We start from the raw sequence: 21,962 nt of genomic DNA on the forward strand, positions 1-21,962 counted from the left end.
GTACCTAAGAGTCAATCAGGGAGAAGGGAAGGCAGGCAAGGGAGGGAGGGAAGAGAGAGACAGAAAGAGAGAGGGAAGAGACATAGAGAAAGAGAGAGAGGGATAGAGAGGGAGGAAGGGAGAGAGAGGGAGGAAGAGAAAAAAGGGAGAGAGAGGGAGGAAGGGAGGGAGGGAAGAGAGAGACAGAGATTAAGATAGAGGGTGCTGTGACATGATCCCACTCAAAGTAAATACAATGAGGACCTGTGTGTGTGTGTGTGTGTGTGTGTGTGTGTGTGTGTGTGTGCGTGTGTGTGTGTGTGTATGAGAGAGAGAGGGGGGAAGGAAGGGAGAGAGGCTATGTGTAAAATAGACCTTGGATTTCCGTTTGAAGTTGAGAACATTATATATTCCAGAGAACAGTTTGTGCAGTAACCTAGGGTGTGTCTTCTTAAACTGAATGTATTGAGAGCTACTGTTCTGCACGTACTCTGCTTGACTGATGGGTGTTCAAAACTCGAGCCGTGGCTGATGGGGACCCTCCCTTCTCTGTTCTGTGTGTGTGTGTGTGTGTGTGTGTGTGAGTGTGTGTGTGTGTGTGTGTGTGTGTGTGTGAGTGTGTGTGTGTGTGTGTGTGAGTGTGTGTGTGTGTGTGTGTGTGTGTGTGTGTGTGTGTGTGTGTGTGTGTGTGTGTGTGTGTGTGTGTGTGTGTGTGTGTGTGTGTGTGTGTGTGTGTGTGAGTGTGTGAGTGTGTGTGAATGGATGGAGCACCAAAGCTCTATGTAGTAGTACATGCCGTCCTGTAACCTGTCATTTCCTTCTGGAAGCAGCCGGCGCCATCATTCAGAATGCCCAGTGGAGCCTGAGAAGAATGGCCACTAAAGTCTCACTGCAAACACATGTGGGGTACCAGCACTAGTGTTCCTGGCCTGTGTGAGGGAAATGGAGATGGTGGAAGACGGAGAGGGGTCATGAAAGAGAGAGAGAGAGAGAGAGAGTGCAAGGCACAGAGACAGAGTGAATCAGAGAAATCTTTATTTGGAAGAAACCACAGATAAATGTCCCTCTGGCACAGATATTGCTATTAGTGGTGTTTCTGTTCAGAAGTACAACAGATACACACACAGCCATGATCAACCCAAATAAATCCATATGATGTGATTAGGTATGGAAGACCCACATTCTACTGAAAAAATATGCATTCATCTACACACTGATTAGCCAAAACATTATGACCATGATCAGTGAATAAACATTGATTAACTTGCATCAATGCCACTTGACATTATATATGGCCTTGTAGCTGACATTATGGATTTGGGAGAAATGGGCAGGTGTAAAGACCAGAGCGACTTTGACAAAGGTTGAAAGGTTTTGGCCAGATGATTGGGTTGAAGCATCTCACACGGCAAGGCTTGTGGGGTGCTTCTGGTCAGGTGGTGATGAGGAGGCATAAACCATGAACTGGTGGCTGTATGTTGAGCTCATGGAAGCTCATGGAAGCAGGAGTGTAGCAGAGGGTATCCCGTCTGGTTTAAACCATCAGAAGGCCGACTGCCCAAGTAAGAGAACATTGTAAAGATGGACGCATACATCCATGCACACATTGTTGGGGAAGTTGCCATGAGCACTCTGACCGGTCTGTCACTACGTGGCACCATGTGCAGCCAGGGAAAGTGAGGTGTCCAAATCCCACAGATTTCAATCCTATCAGGCATGGTGGAACAACCAGACTGATCCATGGCGGCTCAACATTGCAACAGGCTGGATTTACAGGATCTGCTTGGAATGTGTTGGTGTCAGATACCACAGGGCACTTTCTGAGGGGGGTTGGAGCTGTCTTGGCTGCTTGTTTATTTATTCAATTTAATTCAATTCAATTCAATTGTATTTATATAGCGCCAAAACAATACAATTGTTTCAAGGCGCTTTACAGAGCCCAGTGACTGGAGCCCCTTAACGCAAGCACAATGGGACAAGGAAAAACTCCCTGTTAATCAGGAAGGAACCTTAAGCAGAACCACGGCACATAAAGGGGGGACCATCTGCTTGAGGTCGGCCAGGAGGAGATAGGAAGGGGGGGGGGGGGGGTGTGGCAGAAGGGGAAGGGAAACAACAAGTGGTAGATGTACACAGCATGCATTTGGTAAATGGCAATAATATCTATTGCATATAAATGCTAGCAAGGGGTATGGGGTACAGTAAGTGTACGGCAGTACGGTGGTGATGGGTGCATGTGGGCCGAGGGTTTCTACAGGTAGATCGGGTGGAGTGACTACAGCAGCGTCCCATAGCGAAGACAGTCTAGACTAGGAGAGGAAGAAAGACAGAGTGAGTGGGTAGAGTTTGGCTGTCCATATGCGTAGATGAGGAGTAGTGGTGGTGAGGAGCAATGTTTCCACACCCATCAGCATTTGGATCGTGCTATAAGGGAGAGAAATTTTTTTGTTAGTAGACATCAATTTGATAAACAGATAAGGAGATACCTTTAGGTAGTCAATTAAAAGTAGGTAATATGGCCATTTTATCAGTATTAATATAGGCATTATCAATGTGATATAAAAGAAGAGGGAGAGAGATAGGCTGCCTGGGTAGGTGTATGTCATTTTTTGTTTTGTTATGTTTAGTTATAGTTGGCTGACATGGTGCATGCAGATTTTAGTTTGGATGGCAGGATACACAACAGTGCCCAACTTTATCTGTATGTTTAAGCAGCATATTAGGCGGGTGGTCATAATGTTTGGCTCTCTGGTGTATAAGGGGGAAAAGAACTGAACATCCACGTCAATCCCCTCCGTGTTTCTTTGGATTACATGGAAGAGAAGTGCAAACAGATCAAAACCAGAAAATGGTGAGTACTGTAGAAATGTCATGGAGGAGAAGGGTAAGAGTGTGTGAAGGGCATGGAGGAGAGGAGAGGAGAGGAGAGGCAGGCAGGCAGGCAGAAAAGAGCAGAAGAGTGAAGGAGGAGAGGGGTGTGAAGAGGAGGACAGGGAGGGGGAGGAGAGCGAGATGCGGAGGAGAGAGGCTCCAGGTAGCTGCCAGCTCTAGAGAGGGTGGTTGAGCCTTAATCTGGTGTGGATCCCTAGAGTAAGCAGCTGTCTGCAGGAGGGAGGGAGGTGGGAGGGAGTGAAGTAGAGAGGGGGGGAAGGAGGTAGGGAGGGAGGCGCAGGAGTCATCTCTACACTCCCCAACCCTCCGCTGCGCTCAGTTTCCATTCAGCCATTATCAGTAAAACCCCAGCAGACACAACCTGAAACCAGAAGCCTCTCGCCCTGGCATGTTCCCATAAACAAAGTGTGTGTGTGTGTGTGTGTGTGTGTGTGTGTGTGTGTGTGTGTGTGTGTGTGTGTGTGTGTGTGTGTGTGTGTGTGTGTGTGTGTGTGTGTGTGTGTGTGGGATGGAGAAAGAAAAGAGATTTCTCCATTAATTTCCACCCACATCGCTTTCTGCTGACTATCTCTGTTCTCTGTAAAGTTGAAGGAGAGGACAACTATTGACTGTGTGTGTGTGTGTGTGTGTGTGTGTGTGTGTGTGTGTGTCTGTCTGTGAGTGAGTAAAAGAGAGAGAGAGAGAGAGAGAGAGAGAGAGAGAGAGTGAGTGGCAGCCTTCATTCTGGAATGTACTGTTGTTCAACAAATGAAATAAAAGTGAAAATAATGCTATGCTATGTGGCCTTGTCTTGACTATTAAGAGCAGGGATGTAAATGTAGCATTCGTGGAGAAAATGGAGAGAGAAAACTTGCATCACTTCTTGTGGACACAGCTCTAAAGTGGCACATGGAAGCTATTAAAATGCGGGGGGAAATGTGGGGATCTAAAAAACAAACAAATGAAAAGCCAAGAAAAAAAAGCAATTTTCCCATGACTTTTTACACAAACAAACAAACACACACACACACACACACACACACATACACACATCGATTAGTTACGCAGGGCAGATTCCTCTAGAAATGCTGGGCAAGTAGAAGAGACTACTTTGGTGCACACAAACACACACTGCTTTCCGATTGGTGTGTGAGTGTATTGTGAGTGATTTCTGGGGTGCAGGGAAAGACCTGAAAAGCAGTATAGTAGGGGTTCGGCAGGTCAGAAAGAGGAGAGCTGCCTGCATCCATACCTCTTACCTGGATCCTGGAAGGGGGAGGTTGTTAAATAACCTTTTCTACTGACCCGAATCAGGCAGACCATGAAGAAACGTTCAATAGAATGCAGCCGTGAAAATGCCTTTACCCCACGTTTGGCACCAGATAGACTCAAGTGTAATACAGTTCACCGTAGCTTTCAGCCACACAGGAAGCATTGATAAGATCAGTCTACATTTTTGTAGATGTAGATACAATCAGCCATATGTGGAATCAGACACACACACACACACACACACACACACACACACACACACACACACACAATTTTAGCTGCTTTTGATGCTAATTGTAACTCACTCTACCCAACAATTAAAGATATTGTTACACACAAACATTTTACAATTGATGTTGTTTCACACACATTAACACACACCGCCCTCCTCTCTTTGGTCAGTGGAGCATATACCTGAGCTGGTCATAGGCCCGCTCCTCTAATTGGTCCATTAGGGGCAAGTGGAAGGAAAAGGTCTGGCTTAAAGCTCCTCTATCCCACAATCCCCTGCCCAGTAGAGTATGGGTGGCCACTGCAGCTGCACATTCTTCTTTTGGCAAGGGGGGGGGGGGGGGGGTTCTGCTTGGTTTAAACTGAGTAATAGCTGCATGCCAGTGACACACACACACACACACACACACACAGACACACACTTCCACGCTCGATCACTCAGGACATTCAGTTACTCTCGGCAACATCCTGTTTGACACTCAGGTCCCTGTAATTCGCATAAATGCATATGAGCATGGAATCAACTCGCCCTGGTGTACAGTGCGCCACTGGCAATGATGTAGCATAGCGACGTAGCGTATGGGCTCACACACCACGTGGACTTTCATTCTTTCATACAGACAGCTTACAGCTACAGTACATCCACACTGTGCTTACATGCGTGCACAACGGTTCCCTTCCTCATTTACTCACAGAGTAAACCTCACACTCTCACAGCCAAGACTCACTCTCAACACTCAAGCATTCTCCGAACATGAATACTCACTCTCAGAGATACACGTTATACCCAAACACAAATCCATTCATGCAGACACACACACACACACACACACACACACACACACACACACACACACACACACACACACACACACACAGAGACACAGACACACACACACACAAGCACACACACACATACACAGTTACAAACGCACACAGGCACACTCACCCTCACACATCGTCAAACGTCCACAGCTGAAAAACACACATACACACCTCATTAGTGGAACTGACCGCTGTCACACACACACATACTCACCAGCCACCCCACTCTTGCCCCACTCTTGCTGAACACCTGACATGACCCTGCTGACCCCACACATTGTCAACCTGTGCTTTTAGGCCGTGCCACCCGCTCCCTGAGCCCCTGAGCGAGGGGAAAAATGTGACCTTAATCCCCCACCCCCCCACCTCCCCACCTCCCGAAAAACAACTGTGCTTTGGGGACATGTCGACCCCAGCTACAAAAATGTAGCTGACCCCCAAAGTTACTGGGTGGTCTTCAGCCAGCAAGTGTAGCGGTTGGTTCTCATAATATTTGGACTCCATGTTCTGGAGGGTGAGATTTGAGGAAAACACATCTAGCTTTTATTCTGTGCGTTTCTGTGTGTGTGTGTGTGTGTCTGTGTGTGTCTGTGTCTTTATGTGCCTATGTCACTGTGGTGTATGCCTGTTCAGTATCTGACAGCTTTGATTGCAGTCCAAATTTTCAGATCAGATATCCAGAGCTTTGCCACAGAAGACAGATGTTTGTCACTACATGGGCTACACACTAAAGCCCTCTCCGTCGTTGCAAACCCTCTCCGAGCACCTCTCCGTGGCCTGACATGCACCTCCCAAATATTGTAACTATCTGTCTCGCTTTTTACCTTGTGGGTATTAGCATGCTAACATTAGATAGCTGGCTCAGACACCTCGCAAATCCCCTCAGACGTAGTTTTCAGTTACAGTAACGGGGTTTTTACATTGCACAGTGTCTATTTCTTGGTAACTTAAAAAAAATCGAAGCAAAAAAAAGTCAAACAAACTACTTTTATGTACAAATACAACCATCTACGGAGTTTCGTCTGCCATCTTTTTTTTTATTGCTTTGCAACACCCACAACCGTCGGAGAACCATAAATGTTCACGAGTCCGTCGAAGCCGTCCATCTGCCAGTCCGTAACACAGTCGCAGGAATGTATTTTGGCCTTAAGGCCCCATCGGCACCTGAGTCTGCCACAGCCCATGGGAACGACAGCCCCAGAACCAGGGCTAAGGGGCTCTAGGGATTATGGCCTATGGCTGAGCAGAGGAAACACTGATGGTTTGCATGCTGGCAGACTACTCTTAGAAATGTAAACACACTGTCTGACAGAGGATAACACTCACTGGTGATAGCTCACAGACATAATTACACACTCTCTCACACACACACACACACACACAGACACACACACACACACAGACACACGATACAGTCTCTCTGGTGCACGTAGTACTCAGGTGGATTTGGGACAGAAAGCATTCTGAGAGGCATTTGAAATGGGGGCTGTGGTGACATGGCCCATGTTTATTGCACTGGCAGCCAGCTCTGCTTGCGTCTGAGGTGTTTGTCCTGCTGTTTGTGTTGGTGGAGGTGATTTAGAGCTGAGTGGATGTCGGTAAAGGGGGGGTTGGGGCTGCAGCTCACGTTGCATGGGGTGCTAGAGGGGGTCCAGTGCTGAGCTGTAAATTCAGCAGCAGTGTTATTATACCAGCAAGGATGACTGATTTACAACTGTTTGTAATAGAAGGACATAGCGCGTGTGTGTGTGTGTGTGTGTGTGTTTGAGTGAGTGTGTGGGTGTGTGCCTTTCCTCAATATTTGTGTGTGGGAGTCTATGTGAGTTTGTAAATGTGTGGTAGACATGTTTCTCATGTTTCTTGAGAACGTGGAGACAGACAGATTGGGCTGCAGACAACACCTCTATCCGAGCAGCATCTGTGGCATAAAGAACAACATCAGCCCGAGACGCAGACACACGGGCACACACGGGCTGCTATCTGATAGGCCACGGCAGCCTGGAGCCCAACTAACAGATCCAAGAGTATAAAGAAGTGATGACACACCCCTCTTTTCACACCCTCTTTCTTTGTAGCAAAAGTTACAATGTGTGCATCCTTCCCAGCTAAAATATTTCATCAGTTTCATAACTATTGATTTGGATGTCAAGTCTATTCTGATGAAACAGTGGAGGTCAGTTATGTGTGTCCTGCTCTTCCGGACTGTTGCCATGGCAATCGGTACTCTGGCCATGAGCAGTCAGCCTCTGTCTGGCCGCCTGTCTGCTGGTCAGGGAGGGGGGTCATCATGACGAATGATCTGTCAATCAAACAACAGACTCTGTCGCCGATCCCAGGCCTGCCGCCATCCATGTAGACCTGTCTGCTCAGTGACAGAGGGAGAATGGAGAGAGAAACACTCCATGTGGACAGAGAGAGAGAGAGAGAGAGAGAGGGAGAGAGAGAGAGAGAGAGAGAGAGAGAGAGAGGGAGAGAGAGAGAGAGAGAGAGAGAGAGGGAAAAAAGATGGGGAGAGAGACCTTGACAGAAAAACAGAGAGGGATGTTCTTAAAGTTCTTAAAGTCTGCAAAGCTTTTTTTTAGGAGAGGTTGAGGATGCTTAGTCTTTTCAGTAGCTCTAAAACAAAAGCCCACCATGTGACACACCCACAGAGATAAGCCCCTCAGTCCCAGCATGCTCTGAGGCCGGCGCTGCCCCCTCACTCCACCTCACCCAGCATGACTCTGCCCCTACAGAGACACTAAACACAAAGGGAGAGGAGGAAGGGGAAAGGTTGAAAGTGAAAGCATGCGAGTCAGATATCGACAGGCCCAGAGCTCAAATCGTAAGGAATGTGCCTGAGAGACAGAGGCAGGCAGGGTGGGAGGGGTAGAGAGGTGAGGGGTGTTCTAGTGTTCTAAGGTACACTAGCTATGCCTTAGCACCTATGTGCTCTCCTCCCTGGACATCTCTCTCTCTCTCTCTCTCTCTCTCTCTTCCACTCATTCACTGATGCCTCATCTCTTCGCCTCGAGACTTTCTCTCTCTCTCCTGGTCCAAGTCAATGCAGTTCACTCCACTTGACTAGCATCAAGTGCATTTTCATGGTGAAAGCAATAGGGCTTTGTACCGGGGATTCATTTGCAGACGTGTAATGAAAAGGAACTCAAAGGAGCAGCTGTAATGAGTGCTGTGAGTCTGTTAAGGGGTAATGGTGTCTGGAGTATGAGGTCTGCATTTGTCTGCACTCTTCCTGCCTCTGCCGGTCTCTTTTCATCCTCACTAGCAGTAGTTATGTCCTCAGGAGAGTGATTGACAGGGTTATGTCCTTAAAAGGTAGCAGTGTATACACGTTACACAGAGGGGATGGTGATGGCGCAGACTGTGAGAACCTCAGGCTCCTGCACATTTGAGTGCACATGAGTGTCGTGATAGGGCTTGGTTAAAGGAAATGGTGCTGGCTTCCACTACTTTTAATGTAAACATGCGGTCAGACATAGGAAGACACACACGGTTGATCATTCACAGACAGCCAGACACACAGCCACAGACACAGACACACACACACACACACACACACACACACACACACACACACACACACACACACACACACACAGACACAGACACAGACACAGACACACACACACACACACACACACACACACACACACACACACACACACACACACACACACACACACACACAGACACACACACACACACACACACACACAGACACAGACACAGACACAGACACACACACACATACACACACAAACACAAGCGCCTGTGGACGCCGCTGCACAGTCTGAATTTTTGGACCTGATCAATTCCAGGGGGGGCTCAGGATTAGAGGAGGTCAAAGGCTGAATGACCAGTGCAGGATCCTAAGGTCATAGGTCAGAGCAAAAGACAGAGACCTCTACATACCATTCCTACTTCTGACCCCGAAGAACGCTTTCTGCTGCCTTTACCCTCTCATCTCACAAGACAAACACAAAGCCCACATAGCTGCAGACCGCTCCAAAAATCAGCTTCCACAAAGACTTATTTACCATCATGCCTTAAAATGGGAATTGAAAACATGAACTAACAATAAAGGGGTGCTTGGGGATCACTTTTCAGTTTTGTTGAGTAATTGAATAAGGAGATAATGTTTGCTCAAACCTTAAGTAAACTCAGGCTTTGCAGGGTTTTGTTCATTAGTCCTCAAATGACTGAAACTCAGAAGATTTTTTTTTTTTTTTTTTTGATATGGTGTGATTTCTTTTCCCTCAGCATATTTTGTCTGCGTTTAATCCATCACATTTAGAGACGTTTCGGCATGAGAGAAGTATGTGTCCGTCCGTTTCTTCTACCCCCCACCCACCCCAGTGGAGGCCGATCCCTCCTCCTCCGCGTTTAAAAACACTCTTATCTCCAGAGTCTGCGGTCGGCCACTTTTAATCAACAACCCCCTCACTCCAGGAGAGAAGCTTTCTTTAGGGTGTTTTATAATCACGGGGCAAATGCTCTCAAGCTTCAGCAATGAAACGGTGGCACCCTTGCCAAGTCTCCTGGCCAACTACGCGGTGAAATACTGTCACAGGCATGCCTGTGCCTCTGTGTTATCCTCTGCCCCAAATCTTTATGTTTCTCCCTACCTCCCTTTTTTTTCTCTCTCTCTCTCTCTCTCTCTGTCTGTCTTTCCTCCAAGCATATGCGTGCTCACAAGGCACACATTCCACACAGATGCATGTGCATGTATGCCTCTTTTTGTCATTATCCTAAAGCAAAGCCTGTTGTGAAATGTGAATTTATTGCCTGATCTGGCTCCTAACCCACAAATCCAATCATTATGAATCATTTGCATACTGTGACATAGCACCGCAGTCAGCATTCCTCCAGAAAACCACACTGAAATATTGTTTTTAGGAGATTTACTTGACGTCGCCTCCCTATTTTGAAATAATGTCAGTGTTACTCACTACACTACACTACTCACACACATAATTTGACATTAGTGGTGTGGATATTTAACCCTTCACAAGTATCTAACCCGAATATTTCTTTTTATCTGTTTTGCAGATACTGGCAGTCGTCTCAGAGAAAGACAAAGCGGGTAAGTGTGGATGATGGATGTCATCCTTTCTTTCTTTGGGGAATGTTGGGAATGAACTTTCGGAGTCAGTAGGTTAGATACTGTCCACAATGGGCAGCATGACTGGCTGAGTTGCCATTTTATTTTTATCCCCCTTGACCATCGATCGGCACCGTCATAGTTTTGTATTTTCTGCTGTCTGGTGGTTTTACTTTGTTGACATGTCGTCCAGCGGTATGACAGTGGACATAGTTGGATTTATTGTCTGCTATATTTGACTGTGTATGCCTTTGCTTCTGTTTGTTTGCTTGTTTGACTGTTGAGTTTTTCTTTTCCTAGTCATTACCCTTCTGTCTGTTGTCTGGCATTCTTCTGCGTGAGATGTGGTTGGGCTTGAGATCCTGTGATTGGAGCAGGGGGGGTCTGTATCTGTGGTGTATAGGGCTGCCCACAGGATGAACTTCTTGTTGTGTTAATACACCAAGTCCTTTTGTGGGATACTTTGCCCGTGGCTGAGGGTGAAAATTTGTCAGATAGCAAAACACTTACGCATGCGAGTTCCAGATTTCTCACACCAGGCCATCTGTTGAAGATAAGCTCTGGATCTGCTTGCTATCCTCTCCCCTCTCTTCATCCCCTCTCCTCTCCCTTTTTCTTCCTGTCTATCTTTCTCTCACACACACACACACACACACACACACACATACTCGCTGCCTTTCTTTCTGACACCCCTCTATCTCCCACTCTCCCTTACCCTCTCTGTCTCTCACTCTCCTCCACTCCTCCTCCCTGTGGTGTTTCCTGCTGTAAATCTCTCCTGCAGGATTCTGACACGTGGAGCCCATTAGCCTTTAGCATTTAGCCATTAGTACAGCAAGGTCATGCATCTGACTGTTTCCTCAGTGAAGTATAAACAGGAAGTTCTATAACCATCTGAGACTGTAGAGTAATCTCTCAAATACTCAGTAAAGCATTATTTACTGTCATGGTGAAGAGGACATAAGGGCATACCATTTCAAAGCAATGTATTATCTTCAAACTTATACACAAAGAACTTACTCAGAAGTATTCCATTTCATTTGAAACTGCTCATGGAAATGAGTTGGGGAAAACTCCCTAAATTACAGGGGCTTTATATGAGTAAGCACACTGTGTCATAGCTCTGGTGGACTGTGCAGCTACTGTGATCTGGGATATAACTGGTATGTACTGGAACTTTTTAGGATCTGGAGACTGAGGTATTTGATATGGTGCTTATCATCAGATCCTGAGTGTCTCTGGCAACTAAGCCCACTTGCATTCTCCACAGATGTTTGTCACCCACTTAAGCACTGGATGAGGACTAATTTAAGCTATGGTGCTAACCACAGGCTAACCGCAGGCAGGCAAGTCATCTGGAGTGTTTCTCTCCTACTTGTTGGCGGGTGGGGACAGATTGCAAACATCAGCAAGTCTGGAGATAAGTCATCTATGGAAAAGAATGATGTATGCATCGATAGCATACTAAACGAGTACCTGCATGAGTCTTATTCTTCAATGTACACACAACAAAAACACCACATGTCCTGCATATGATCATTTAGTATTCATTCAAGATCAACACATTAGCTCATTGCTACAGTACTCTTTCTGTCCCACAATAAGTGAGTCTTGCAGATGAGTCGAACCAAAACTAGCATATATAATAGTACTAGCATTATCTATCTGGTCAGCCCTTCATACCCTTCTGAGTTTCTCAATGGGCCGAACAGCTATAGTGCTGGCATGGGGACACACGGGGGGCAGGAATGTGTGCGCGGCTAGTCAGACCGTCAGACGAGCGGTTGGGGGTCTGTACGCACAAACTAAGGCCTGTGTGTAGAAGAAGGACACAATGTTGGAGAGGATCCAGAGGCGGGTCCATCTCCCATCATTGTCTGCCTGCCTGCTGGGAGAGTCCCGGTGTGTCTCACGCTAGAGTTTGTGTGTGTGTGTGTGTGTGTGTGTGTGTGTGTGTGTGTGTGTGTGCGCGTGTGTGTGTGTGTGTGTGTGTGTGTGCGCGCGTGTGTGTGTGTGTGTGCTTGAGTGAGTGTTTGTATGTGTGTGTGTGTGTGTGTGTGTGTGTGTGTGTGTGTGTGTGTGTGTGTGTGTGTGTGTGTGCTTGAGTGAGTGTTTGTATGTGTGTGTGCATCCCTTTCTGTCTTTCGTTTTGTCTGTGAATATTTGTATGACTTTGTATGTGTATGTGTGTGTGCACGCCTTTGTCGGTTACTGTGTCCTTATTGATATATACAGAATATATATTCCTTTGAATGCACATATCGTGTGTGTGTGTACCTGCTGTGGTTATGTGTGTGCCAGTTTTTTTTTGTGTCTGTGAAATTGTTGAGTTTTTGTTGTAACAGCAACCACAAACAATCACCCCAAAGCAAATATTCCGGAAGGCAATATCTTCCCATTGTTATCGCGGTGCTACGCCTCTCCGTCCCATCCTAATGAAAGGCCCCATCCTAACCCCTGTGGTAAACGACCTCAGTGTCTCCTCGCACCCCATAAAGGCCCATTCTGGCGGTTAAGTAACCCGTAGGAACTGGGTCTGGTTCCTGGCCCACGGCAGCGGCCCCTCGTCCTGCCCCGGGGCTGGAGGGGGTGGTGGTTATGTAACGACCCCCACCCGAGACACACGCCAGAGATGACAGGGTCCAGGGGACACGGCTCGGAGACGAGCACAAAGCCCAGTGTTCATGTCACATCAGAGCCCCCGCTGTGCCCTACAAAGGCGCACACACACATGCATAGCTGTGCCTGTGATCAGGGATTCTGGAGCTCTGAGGGGATGTTCCGGTTACATCACCCAAAATGAACCCCCCCCTCCAATTTAACAACCCCCCATATGCTTCCCAAAACTGTGACTGAACAGCCAAGGCCTATGGCCCCCATACCATTACTTTCCAGGAGATGCATGTGAACATAGAAGGTTCTGTATTGTGTACTTTATATTCTGTCAAGATACAGCATGACGAGCTGAAAGCAGGGTTTTGGCCTGTTTGATGTATTGCCTCTTTATCTTCTCTAGCACTAATCATATGAAATAACAAAACTTAGAAGAAAGAAATGTCAAAATGAAATGGCAGTTTGAAGAGCCTCTCACTCTACATGTATTGTAGGCATAATAAACATTCCCTAGCCGGGAATGATACACCGTCATTTCATGGACCATTCCTCTTCTGACGTGGAATACCAGGAAATGTTGACTCATGGGAAAGTTTGTGTTATCTATCTCATGTTCACATGCTGCAGGGATGTGTGAGGACACACTGTGTTTAAGTTTGAGGTTATATCTTAAAGTGAACTCTCAAAGTGGGAAGGTTTCGCATCCAAGGTCACTTTCTTGAAAATTCACTTAATCACACTCATGAAGAGCTTAAAAGACAGACAGACAGACACATTCATTATATACTGTAGGTAGCTGCATTAAGCTTCTGTCATCTGCAAGTAACCCATCCATTTGAATTTTAAAAACTGTCATACACAACCAGACATGCCGGTAGGATGAGGCCCTTGGCATTATTTGTTAGTATGGCAAGTTTAAGTCACTCCAAGATACGTCCAAGAGGTTATGGACAGAGAGGGCACTGATGTTGTAGAATTACCGTACCCACCCTCTCTGAAACTGTCACACACACACACACACACACACACGCTCGCACACACACACACACACACACACACATCCACACACACACACAAACACACACACACACACACACACACACACACACACACACACACACACACACACACACACACACACACACACACACACACACACACACACACACACATACACACACAAACACACACACATACACTTCTGCTGAGAGAGCCCTCTGTACAAGACTCTCTGTTACAGATAGTGACCTGACTTCCTGTTCCTATGACACCCTATCGTTTTGAACAGGAAGTTCCGCTTGTGTGCTCTCTTGGCAACAAAACAGGAACAAGAGATAAAAGGGAAAAAAGGGGGCCGATTGGGGGAAGAGGAGAAGGAGGGGGGAAGAGGACAGAAAGAGAGAGAAAAGGGCTTTGATTGTGTGCGAAAGACAACTCGCTGAGCAGAGTACACAGAGGGAGGAAATTAATTGCTCAGCTCTCAATTAGAGCCCCCCCCCCCTGCTCCACCTCACTGGCCTCTTGTGTTGCCATCTGAAATATCCCTCTCTTTTTGCTTTTCTTTCTTTCTCTCTCTCTTTCTCTCTCTCTCTCTCTCTCTCTCTCTTTTCCATGGGTCTTTTGATGTGTGCTTACCCTCCGAGAGCATTCCTCATTCCTCAAACCCTTCGGCGTCACCCCCTGTTCCTCTTCCTTGGATCTGGCCTTAGGTCTCAAACAATGGCTTCTTTAGTTCCTCCTCATCCAGCCTCCACACCCACACCGCCCACCTCTCCACCTCTCCTCCTCTCCTCTGCCCCCTCACCTGCACCTGAGGCTGGGGGCTTGGGGATGATTTGGGGTGGAGAGGAGATGAAAGAGAGCTGCAGGAGGGGATGAAAGAAGAGGCCCCTGTCAGCGCAGCGCTTCAGTGGGTGTCAGTGGTGTGACCTGTCAAACACGCCAACATGGGGAGGGGGCCTGTGTGTGTGTGTGTGTTTTCTCTGACAATACAGTTCAAGGAGTCCCTGATCTTTCGGCCATCACAATGTGGTCACTCTCCCTTCACACACTCAAACCTGTCTGACAGAGACGAGCAAGAAATGATCTCTACCTTTTGCCCTCCATCTCAGGCACAGTTTCCCTCTGCTGTCCTTCTCTCTGTTTATCTGTCACGTGTGTGTGTGTGGGAATTTGCCTACTTTACACAAGCCCCCTTATTTGTTCCTCAGTACTATCTATTCATCTTCCCTCATTTTGTCTTCCTCTCTCTATATCCCTCCATCTCTCTTCCTCTTTCCCTCTCTCTGTCTTTCTCTCCCTCAGCTGAGGATAGAGAAGACCAAGTCAGAGCCAGAGCATGTGATTTGCATCATGAGGGTCTGATGATATCTCCTCAGATGACAACCAAAGGCTCTGTGAGGCTACTGAAAGGCCAATTACTGAGAAAAACACCGTGGCAATGGCCACACTGCGTTGACATGACAAAAGCACATTCATATTTTTTATAACATCAAATGATGTATCCCATAAAGAGCTCTGTCCCATTTTGAATTCACCCCACAGAAATTGACCTTGCTGCGTTGTGTCCATTTCTGGTTTTGATGAATTGAGATTTTTTTTTGTTTTATTTTTCCTTGATTGCGTTGTGAGGGTGGAGGTCCAGTGACGCGATGGCAAAGGGTGTGATCTATAAATAACTCACAATGGCCAGCATGATCCCTGCAACCGAGGTCAGGCCCTGATCCCCACATGGTTTGCACAGTACAGCCATAGAATTTTCAGGGACCAGCCTATGCAGTTTGGATCACAAAACTAGCAAACAGGATTGCCTGTAACTGTAAGCAAGTGAATAAAACAAGGAGAAAGGAAGTTCTGTACCTCACTTCCTGTTTGACCTTTTAAATTGAATGGATTCTGGAAAGCTATTCCTCACTTCCTGTCTCCCTTTTTGGTGATTTTGTAACACACTTCACTCAGACCACAACTGTTTCTTTTTAGCCTTTTTTTTAACTTGAAGTCCCTATGGGGAGTTTCCACACTATAGGAATAGTGACTGGATCTGGTCTTGAACCCTGTGGAACCCGTTAATTTTTAGAATACTCTGTTTCCTTTTACTTATTTTTAAAAACAGGCTATATTTGTCATTATGCCAGTTCATGCTATTGGTGTTTCCCGCTACATGGCTTGAACAATAGAACACTGTGGCTTTTTGTCTGACTCAGGACTCACTTGACTAGACAAACTCACCCTGTGTTTTCCAGGTCAGTTTTAATGTGGGATGACTGGAAGACAGGAAGCTGGCTCAAACACATTGTCAGACAGAATAGTGAATGTCTGCCTTTGGATGATAGATTACACTGGAATGCTTGTTGCTACTACTGGTAATTAGCTTGTTTCTTCCATTCGCTCTTTCTTTCCCTCTATTCTTTGTAAATATTAGTTTATAAAACTGAATATTGATAAGTTCTGATTTCAAGGTGTTTTCTGTTCGTACCTGAGCAGTGTATCCTGCTACTGCATTACAATGGCACTCAGTAGCATATGACAGTTGGTATGATGTGGTAGATATTGGCCTGATGGTATGTGATTTATTTTAAAACTCTCTCACACAAATAAAATTTAAAAAAAAATCAGATTGAACAACTTTGTGTCACCAGACACAAACTGATTTCTCCAACGATTCGTGTGCTATTCACAGTGAAACTTGTAACTACATGAGCTCAAGATTCACAAAGTAACCACTGTTAATTAACTCAGTGTATTTCATCCTCCATTGTCGTTACTGTAACCATCATTTACCACTGGCTTCTTTTCTATAACTATAAAAATGAAATGTTTATGGCTGTGTCAGGCTGTTCCATGGGGTTCTGTACAGGATGTGTTGCTTGTGGCGGATTATTTGCCAGCGTATAGATTCCACCCTTCCTGCCTTAGCCCTTTTCCCCTCACCACCGTGCACATACACTCCACCACTGGCTACGATGGCGAGGAAGGCGGCTCTCTGTTTGTGCAAGAACACATTCCTGGGCCACTCGTCAGCCTGCCAGCCCAAGATTCGCTAAAGAGAGACCCCCCCCCCCCCACACACACACACACACACACACACACACACATCCACCAACACACCCCCACCCTTCTGACACACTTTCTCTCCAGTACACTGAGAGTGCCATTCATACTCCAGTGCCTCCACTGGTGTTAAATAAATGCCTGGGTGAGCTCCCACACGCGTGGAGAACTAAGTACACAACTCCCATAACCTACGAGATTAAGCATCGAGAGACGCTTTCTGTCCATATAGCGGTGTCTGTCCCGTTCCTCAGGAATGTTGTTGCCATTGCAACATTGCATCAGCTGAATTGCTGCCATGTGATGACTACCTGATGACTGTGATGGATGGATGATGTCATCGACAGGGCATCGTTCTGGGTGTCACCCTGTAAGGTTGCTTTTATATGGCCCCCGGGGCATTTGTGTGGCTGTTAGAATTTGCTAGTATAGCCTAGCCACCAAACTCTTGGATTATGGACAGGAAATGGTCCCACACAAAAGGGAGGGCACAGCAGGAATTTGGGCTCTTCTAACTCCCACTCCAGGAAGTGCTCCGACCGCCTTCACACTATACATGAAAGAGCTGAGAAACAAACTCATTTATGAGGTCTTTGACTCCCTTTAAGGGCGAGAGACTGTGAATATTGTGGAAATGGACAAGATCTTGTTTAAGATACTGCAGTCATTTATTTCATCCATTAACATCAAGCATATAGTCAAAGAATGACATATTTGGACTTCAACAATAATTACGTTTCCAGAGCTGTTTTTAAAGTGATTGAACAGAGGCATGTTGAGTTAAAACTGAGAGATGTTTTGGAAATGTTTTCTACAGTTTACAGAACAGCTACCTGAATTCTGAACTTTTGAGACTTTTTAGACTGAATTGAACTTTCATTTAACCTCTTTTGCTTTTTGCTTTGCTTTTTAGAAAGTCTTTGTGTCTGGGATGGCAGGGTTGTAAACAATTTTTTTCCAAATGAATGTTGGACTGTTGGCCATGTTTTGCACCACTTAAAGTTGTGTGTTTGATCTGTTTTAGATATACTGACTTATACATACATGTTTTTGTTATAGTGTCATATGGGAAACTCTAATGGAATTGCGAACAGTTTATCACCTGTTTAATATTGCTGGCACATAATATTGTAACTTACAGTGGCAAATGTGTCCATCAGATAGATGTGGATTGCTACAGAGGAGACAATATGTCAGGTCAGTTGACTAGTAATTTTCTGTTCCAGAGCAGGTTTTGTGTTGGGGTGTGTTGGGGTGTGGACTGGGGTGAGGGATTATGAGGTGGGGGTGGGGTGAGGCTGGGTGGGGTGCTCCCGGGCTCACTACAGCAGAGTCTGTCTCTAAATCTTTCATAATTCACTGCCTGAGACACCCAGGCTCACCCTTCAGATAATGAATCTGCTCCTTCTCAGCAGGTGGTGGCTGAGGCTTTCAGGGTCTGATTTCTCTCTCTCTCTCTCTCTCTCTCTCTCTCTCTCTCTCTCTCTCTCTCTCTCTCTCTCTCTCTCTCTCTTTCTCTCTCTCTCTCTTTCTGTACTTTCTTACCCAGCCACCATGCTTAACTGTAAATCCCCATGTCTGATGAAAGATAACTCTGATCTAAGGAATGTGTGTGTGTGTTCTTGCCTAGATGTGTGTGTGGGTGTGTATAAGTGTGTTTTTTTTATCTAGGTGTGTGTGTGTGTGTGTTTTGGGACACTGTGATTCTATTTTTGTGTTTGCGTATGACCTTCTGATTCAAGTATAAAAACATGTGTTTCAGAGTATGGGTGTGTCTGTGCATAGTGTGAGATTTTGGTGTAGTTTTTATAGGAATCTCCATGTGTACGAGTTTAAGTGAGAACATTTCTGGGTATGACTCTATATACAGTATGTATATGCTGCAACAAAATACACTTCAACTTCCCAATGTCAGTGTGTACAGTGGTGAAACTAAATGTCACCGTGAAACACCATGACTACTACTAAGACTAAATATTCTTTGTACATGTCGTTTTGCGTCAAGAGTGGCCTCTTAGATATATGATTTTGTGGGTCAAAGGCTGCACTAGGCACCTCTGGCACTAACTCACGCCTCATGCTTAAGAAGGATTTCCAGATAGGAACAACATCTCTGTGTCTCTGGGCCTCTGGCCCCTGGGGGTGACCTTCAGAGTGTAATATCTAATCCAGGGAATGGTTATTTGTCTACCCCCAAACATGGTCAGCATCCGAATTTGTATCTGTTGCGTGCATGATTTACACCTCTTTAGTGGTGTGCAGAGAGTCATGCTGGATGCTGGAGACCTGGTGGAGACTTCTAGGAAGATGAATGGACAACTTCGACATCTGCTCAAGAAGACCCAAAGACTCTTTTAGCATACTTACTGATTTTCACAGCTCTCCCGCATGTAGTTCCATTTGATCTGTAATCAAGAAACGCGTTCAAGACTCTTGCCCAGTGTCACCTGGAGTCAAGTCTTTTATTCAGGGAAACGAGCATCTTTATTTGTCAGTACAGTTTAGCTCAGTTTAAAAAAAACGCATAGCAATCAAAGTCGAATCACCAGAATCCAACAGTAGTATGCAGTAGAGTGGATGGTTCATGGTTCCCTGTGTGTGTGTGTGTGTGTGCACAGGGTGGTCTTTTGTAACTAGAGAGTAATGCCAGAAATGAGAGTGGGGCAGATTCAGGTTGCAGAGAGACTTTGTTGAGGCCCCATAGACCTTTCTGCAGATGGTCACATCAAAGCCAGACACACACATATTACTTGCCCTTTCAAGCACAATCACATACACAGACATATAGACAGACAGTCCCATACAGCCTTACAGAACAATACAAAACACACACACACAAACATACACACAACACACACACAAACACACACGCACACACACAAACAGTCTCTGTTCTTATGTCTCTGTCTTTCCTTTTGCCCCCTGTGAAGGTTATCTAGGTCAGTGTGTGTTTTCTCTTTTACAGGTTACTGCAGGCTCTCACATTAGAGTAGCATTAGGTACACTCTGACACATTAGACTAGCATTAGGTACACTCGCACACATTAGAGTAGCATTAGGTACACTCTGACACATTAGACTAGCATAAGGTACACTCTGACACATTGTAGTAGCATTAGGTACACTCTGACACATTAGACTAGCATTAGGTACACTCTCACACATTAGAGTAGCATTAGGTACACTGACACATTAGACTAGCATTAGGTACACTCTGACACATTAGACTAGCATTAGGTACACTCTCACACATTAGAGTAGCATTAGGTACACTCTGACACATCGTTGGCTCTTTGACATACGTGTGTTGAGTGGTATCCTTCCTTTTTCACACCATGCTGCCAACTAAGTCTCTCTCTCTTTGTCCCTCCTTCTCTCTTTCAGTCTCCCTCTTTTCATATCTTTCTCTCAACATTCCTCGCCTCTGGCCTCAGCCACAGGTCACAAGCACAACCAGGTGAGAGAGGGAGGGAGCGAGAGGAGAGAAAAGTGGGGAAATGAAAGAGAAAAAAAGGAGAGGGGAGAGACAGAACAGACTGATGTGTCGTCCTGATAAGTCCTGGCAGTTGTTCCCACATGGACAGTTCACAAAGCCTCGTATTGAGTGCAGATGAGCTCGCATGTCATCTGTACAATCACCGCAAAGAATGTGCCAGAATCTTAAATGGGTGCACACTTGGCTCGACAACTCTCAGATGTCTGAGCGTGTTTTAGCACCCAGACAAGGGGGTCAGTGTCTGTACCAGGGGTGTAACGGTACACAAAATCCATGGTTCGGTATGTACCACAGAATTAATGCAGAATAAAAAAAAATGCAAACATTCAACAGTGGCTCATTGGCCACTATTCTTAATGTAAAAGTTAAGGCACTCAAATACTTACATATTGTCAATAAGAACAAATAAATAACAAAAACAAATGTCAGTAATGCTCCATCGTAAGACTCTGACCTGTTAATAACTGCATCTTGCACGTTTTTACATGTTTGGATTAAATACACATGAGAAGCCACATTGTACCTTGTCTAATGCACTTTGACCACATGCTTCAATTCTGTATTTTCGGCCGAGTGTTTCCACACAGTAATAAATACTCTATAGCATTGGTTATTACTTTGACACGGTCCAAATTTGCAGTGAGAGGCTGTCTGGACACTGTGGGGAGAAGGAAGTGCCTTCCCGTCTTTTTTTGTCTCGTTTCACTAATCGAAACATTCGATGTATATATAATATACCCTATGGCACTCTGAGATTCTTCTGAATAAAGAGTGCGTTACAAATAAAATTAATTATTATTATTATTATTATTATTATTATTATTATAATGTTTTAAGTGTATCCACAGACATATCCAGCTGCAGCTGAACAATGTCATCATACAGTTTGACACAAGTCATCGTCCATTAAGCTTGACTAATTTGACTAACCGGGCTAAGCCGACTAGCATGCTACAGCTGATAGACAACAACTGGTGCACTGCCAAAACTTTCTGGGTAAAAGGCGTGCACTGGAATTTCTGTTCCACAAGTGTGAGTAGGTAGTAAGTTGACATAAATAGACTAGTTGCATACCAAATCAAACGTCCTGTACCGAATGGTTTTGGGGGCGAATACACGTACCATTTCACCCCTGGTTTGTACATGCCTCAAGGGACTTTTTTAGGAGGGGGGGGGGGGGCTTTCTCTTTTACACTCACCTAAACCATACTGCTGTAGTTCAAATGCTGGTGTGAAAGGCATCTCTGAGAAAAATTGAAGTACGCAGACATGGAGACACACACATGGGTTCCTTTTGTTCTGCTTTTGAAAGACTGTTGAGAAAGTATAAGCACAGGAAGCTAAACTCTACTTTTCAAGCCATAAACTGAGCTACGTGAGCAAGAAGTATGTATGTGTGTTTGTGTGTGTGTGTGTGTGTGTGAGAGAGAGAGAGAGAGAGAGAGTGAGAGCGAGAGAGCGAGAAAGAGAAAGAGAGTGAAAGAGTGGGTGAGAGTGTGTGCGTGTCTTTTTTAGATTTATTGT

General features: G+C 45.6%; 1 protein-coding gene across 1 annotated transcript in view; it reads left to right on the forward strand.

Moving 5' to 3' along the window:
* Positions 1-11,264, forward strand: part of LOC116218500 — a 42,810-nt gene extending 31,546 nt beyond the window's left edge. Inside the window, exon 5 of the mRNA XM_031560425.2 lies at positions 10,228-11,264. Coding sequence (XP_031416285.1) covers positions 10,228-10,275 — 48 coding nt within the window. The 3' untranslated portion in view covers positions 10,276-11,264. The remainder of the gene's footprint in view (positions 1-10,227) is intronic.
* Positions 11,265-21,962: the final 10,698 nt, after the last annotated feature.

Source organism: Clupea harengus, chromosome 22 (assembly GCF_900700415.2).
Source record: "Clupea harengus chromosome 22, Ch_v2.0.2, whole genome shotgun sequence".
NCBI lineage: Eukaryota > Metazoa > Chordata > Actinopteri > Clupeiformes > Clupeidae > Clupea > Clupea harengus.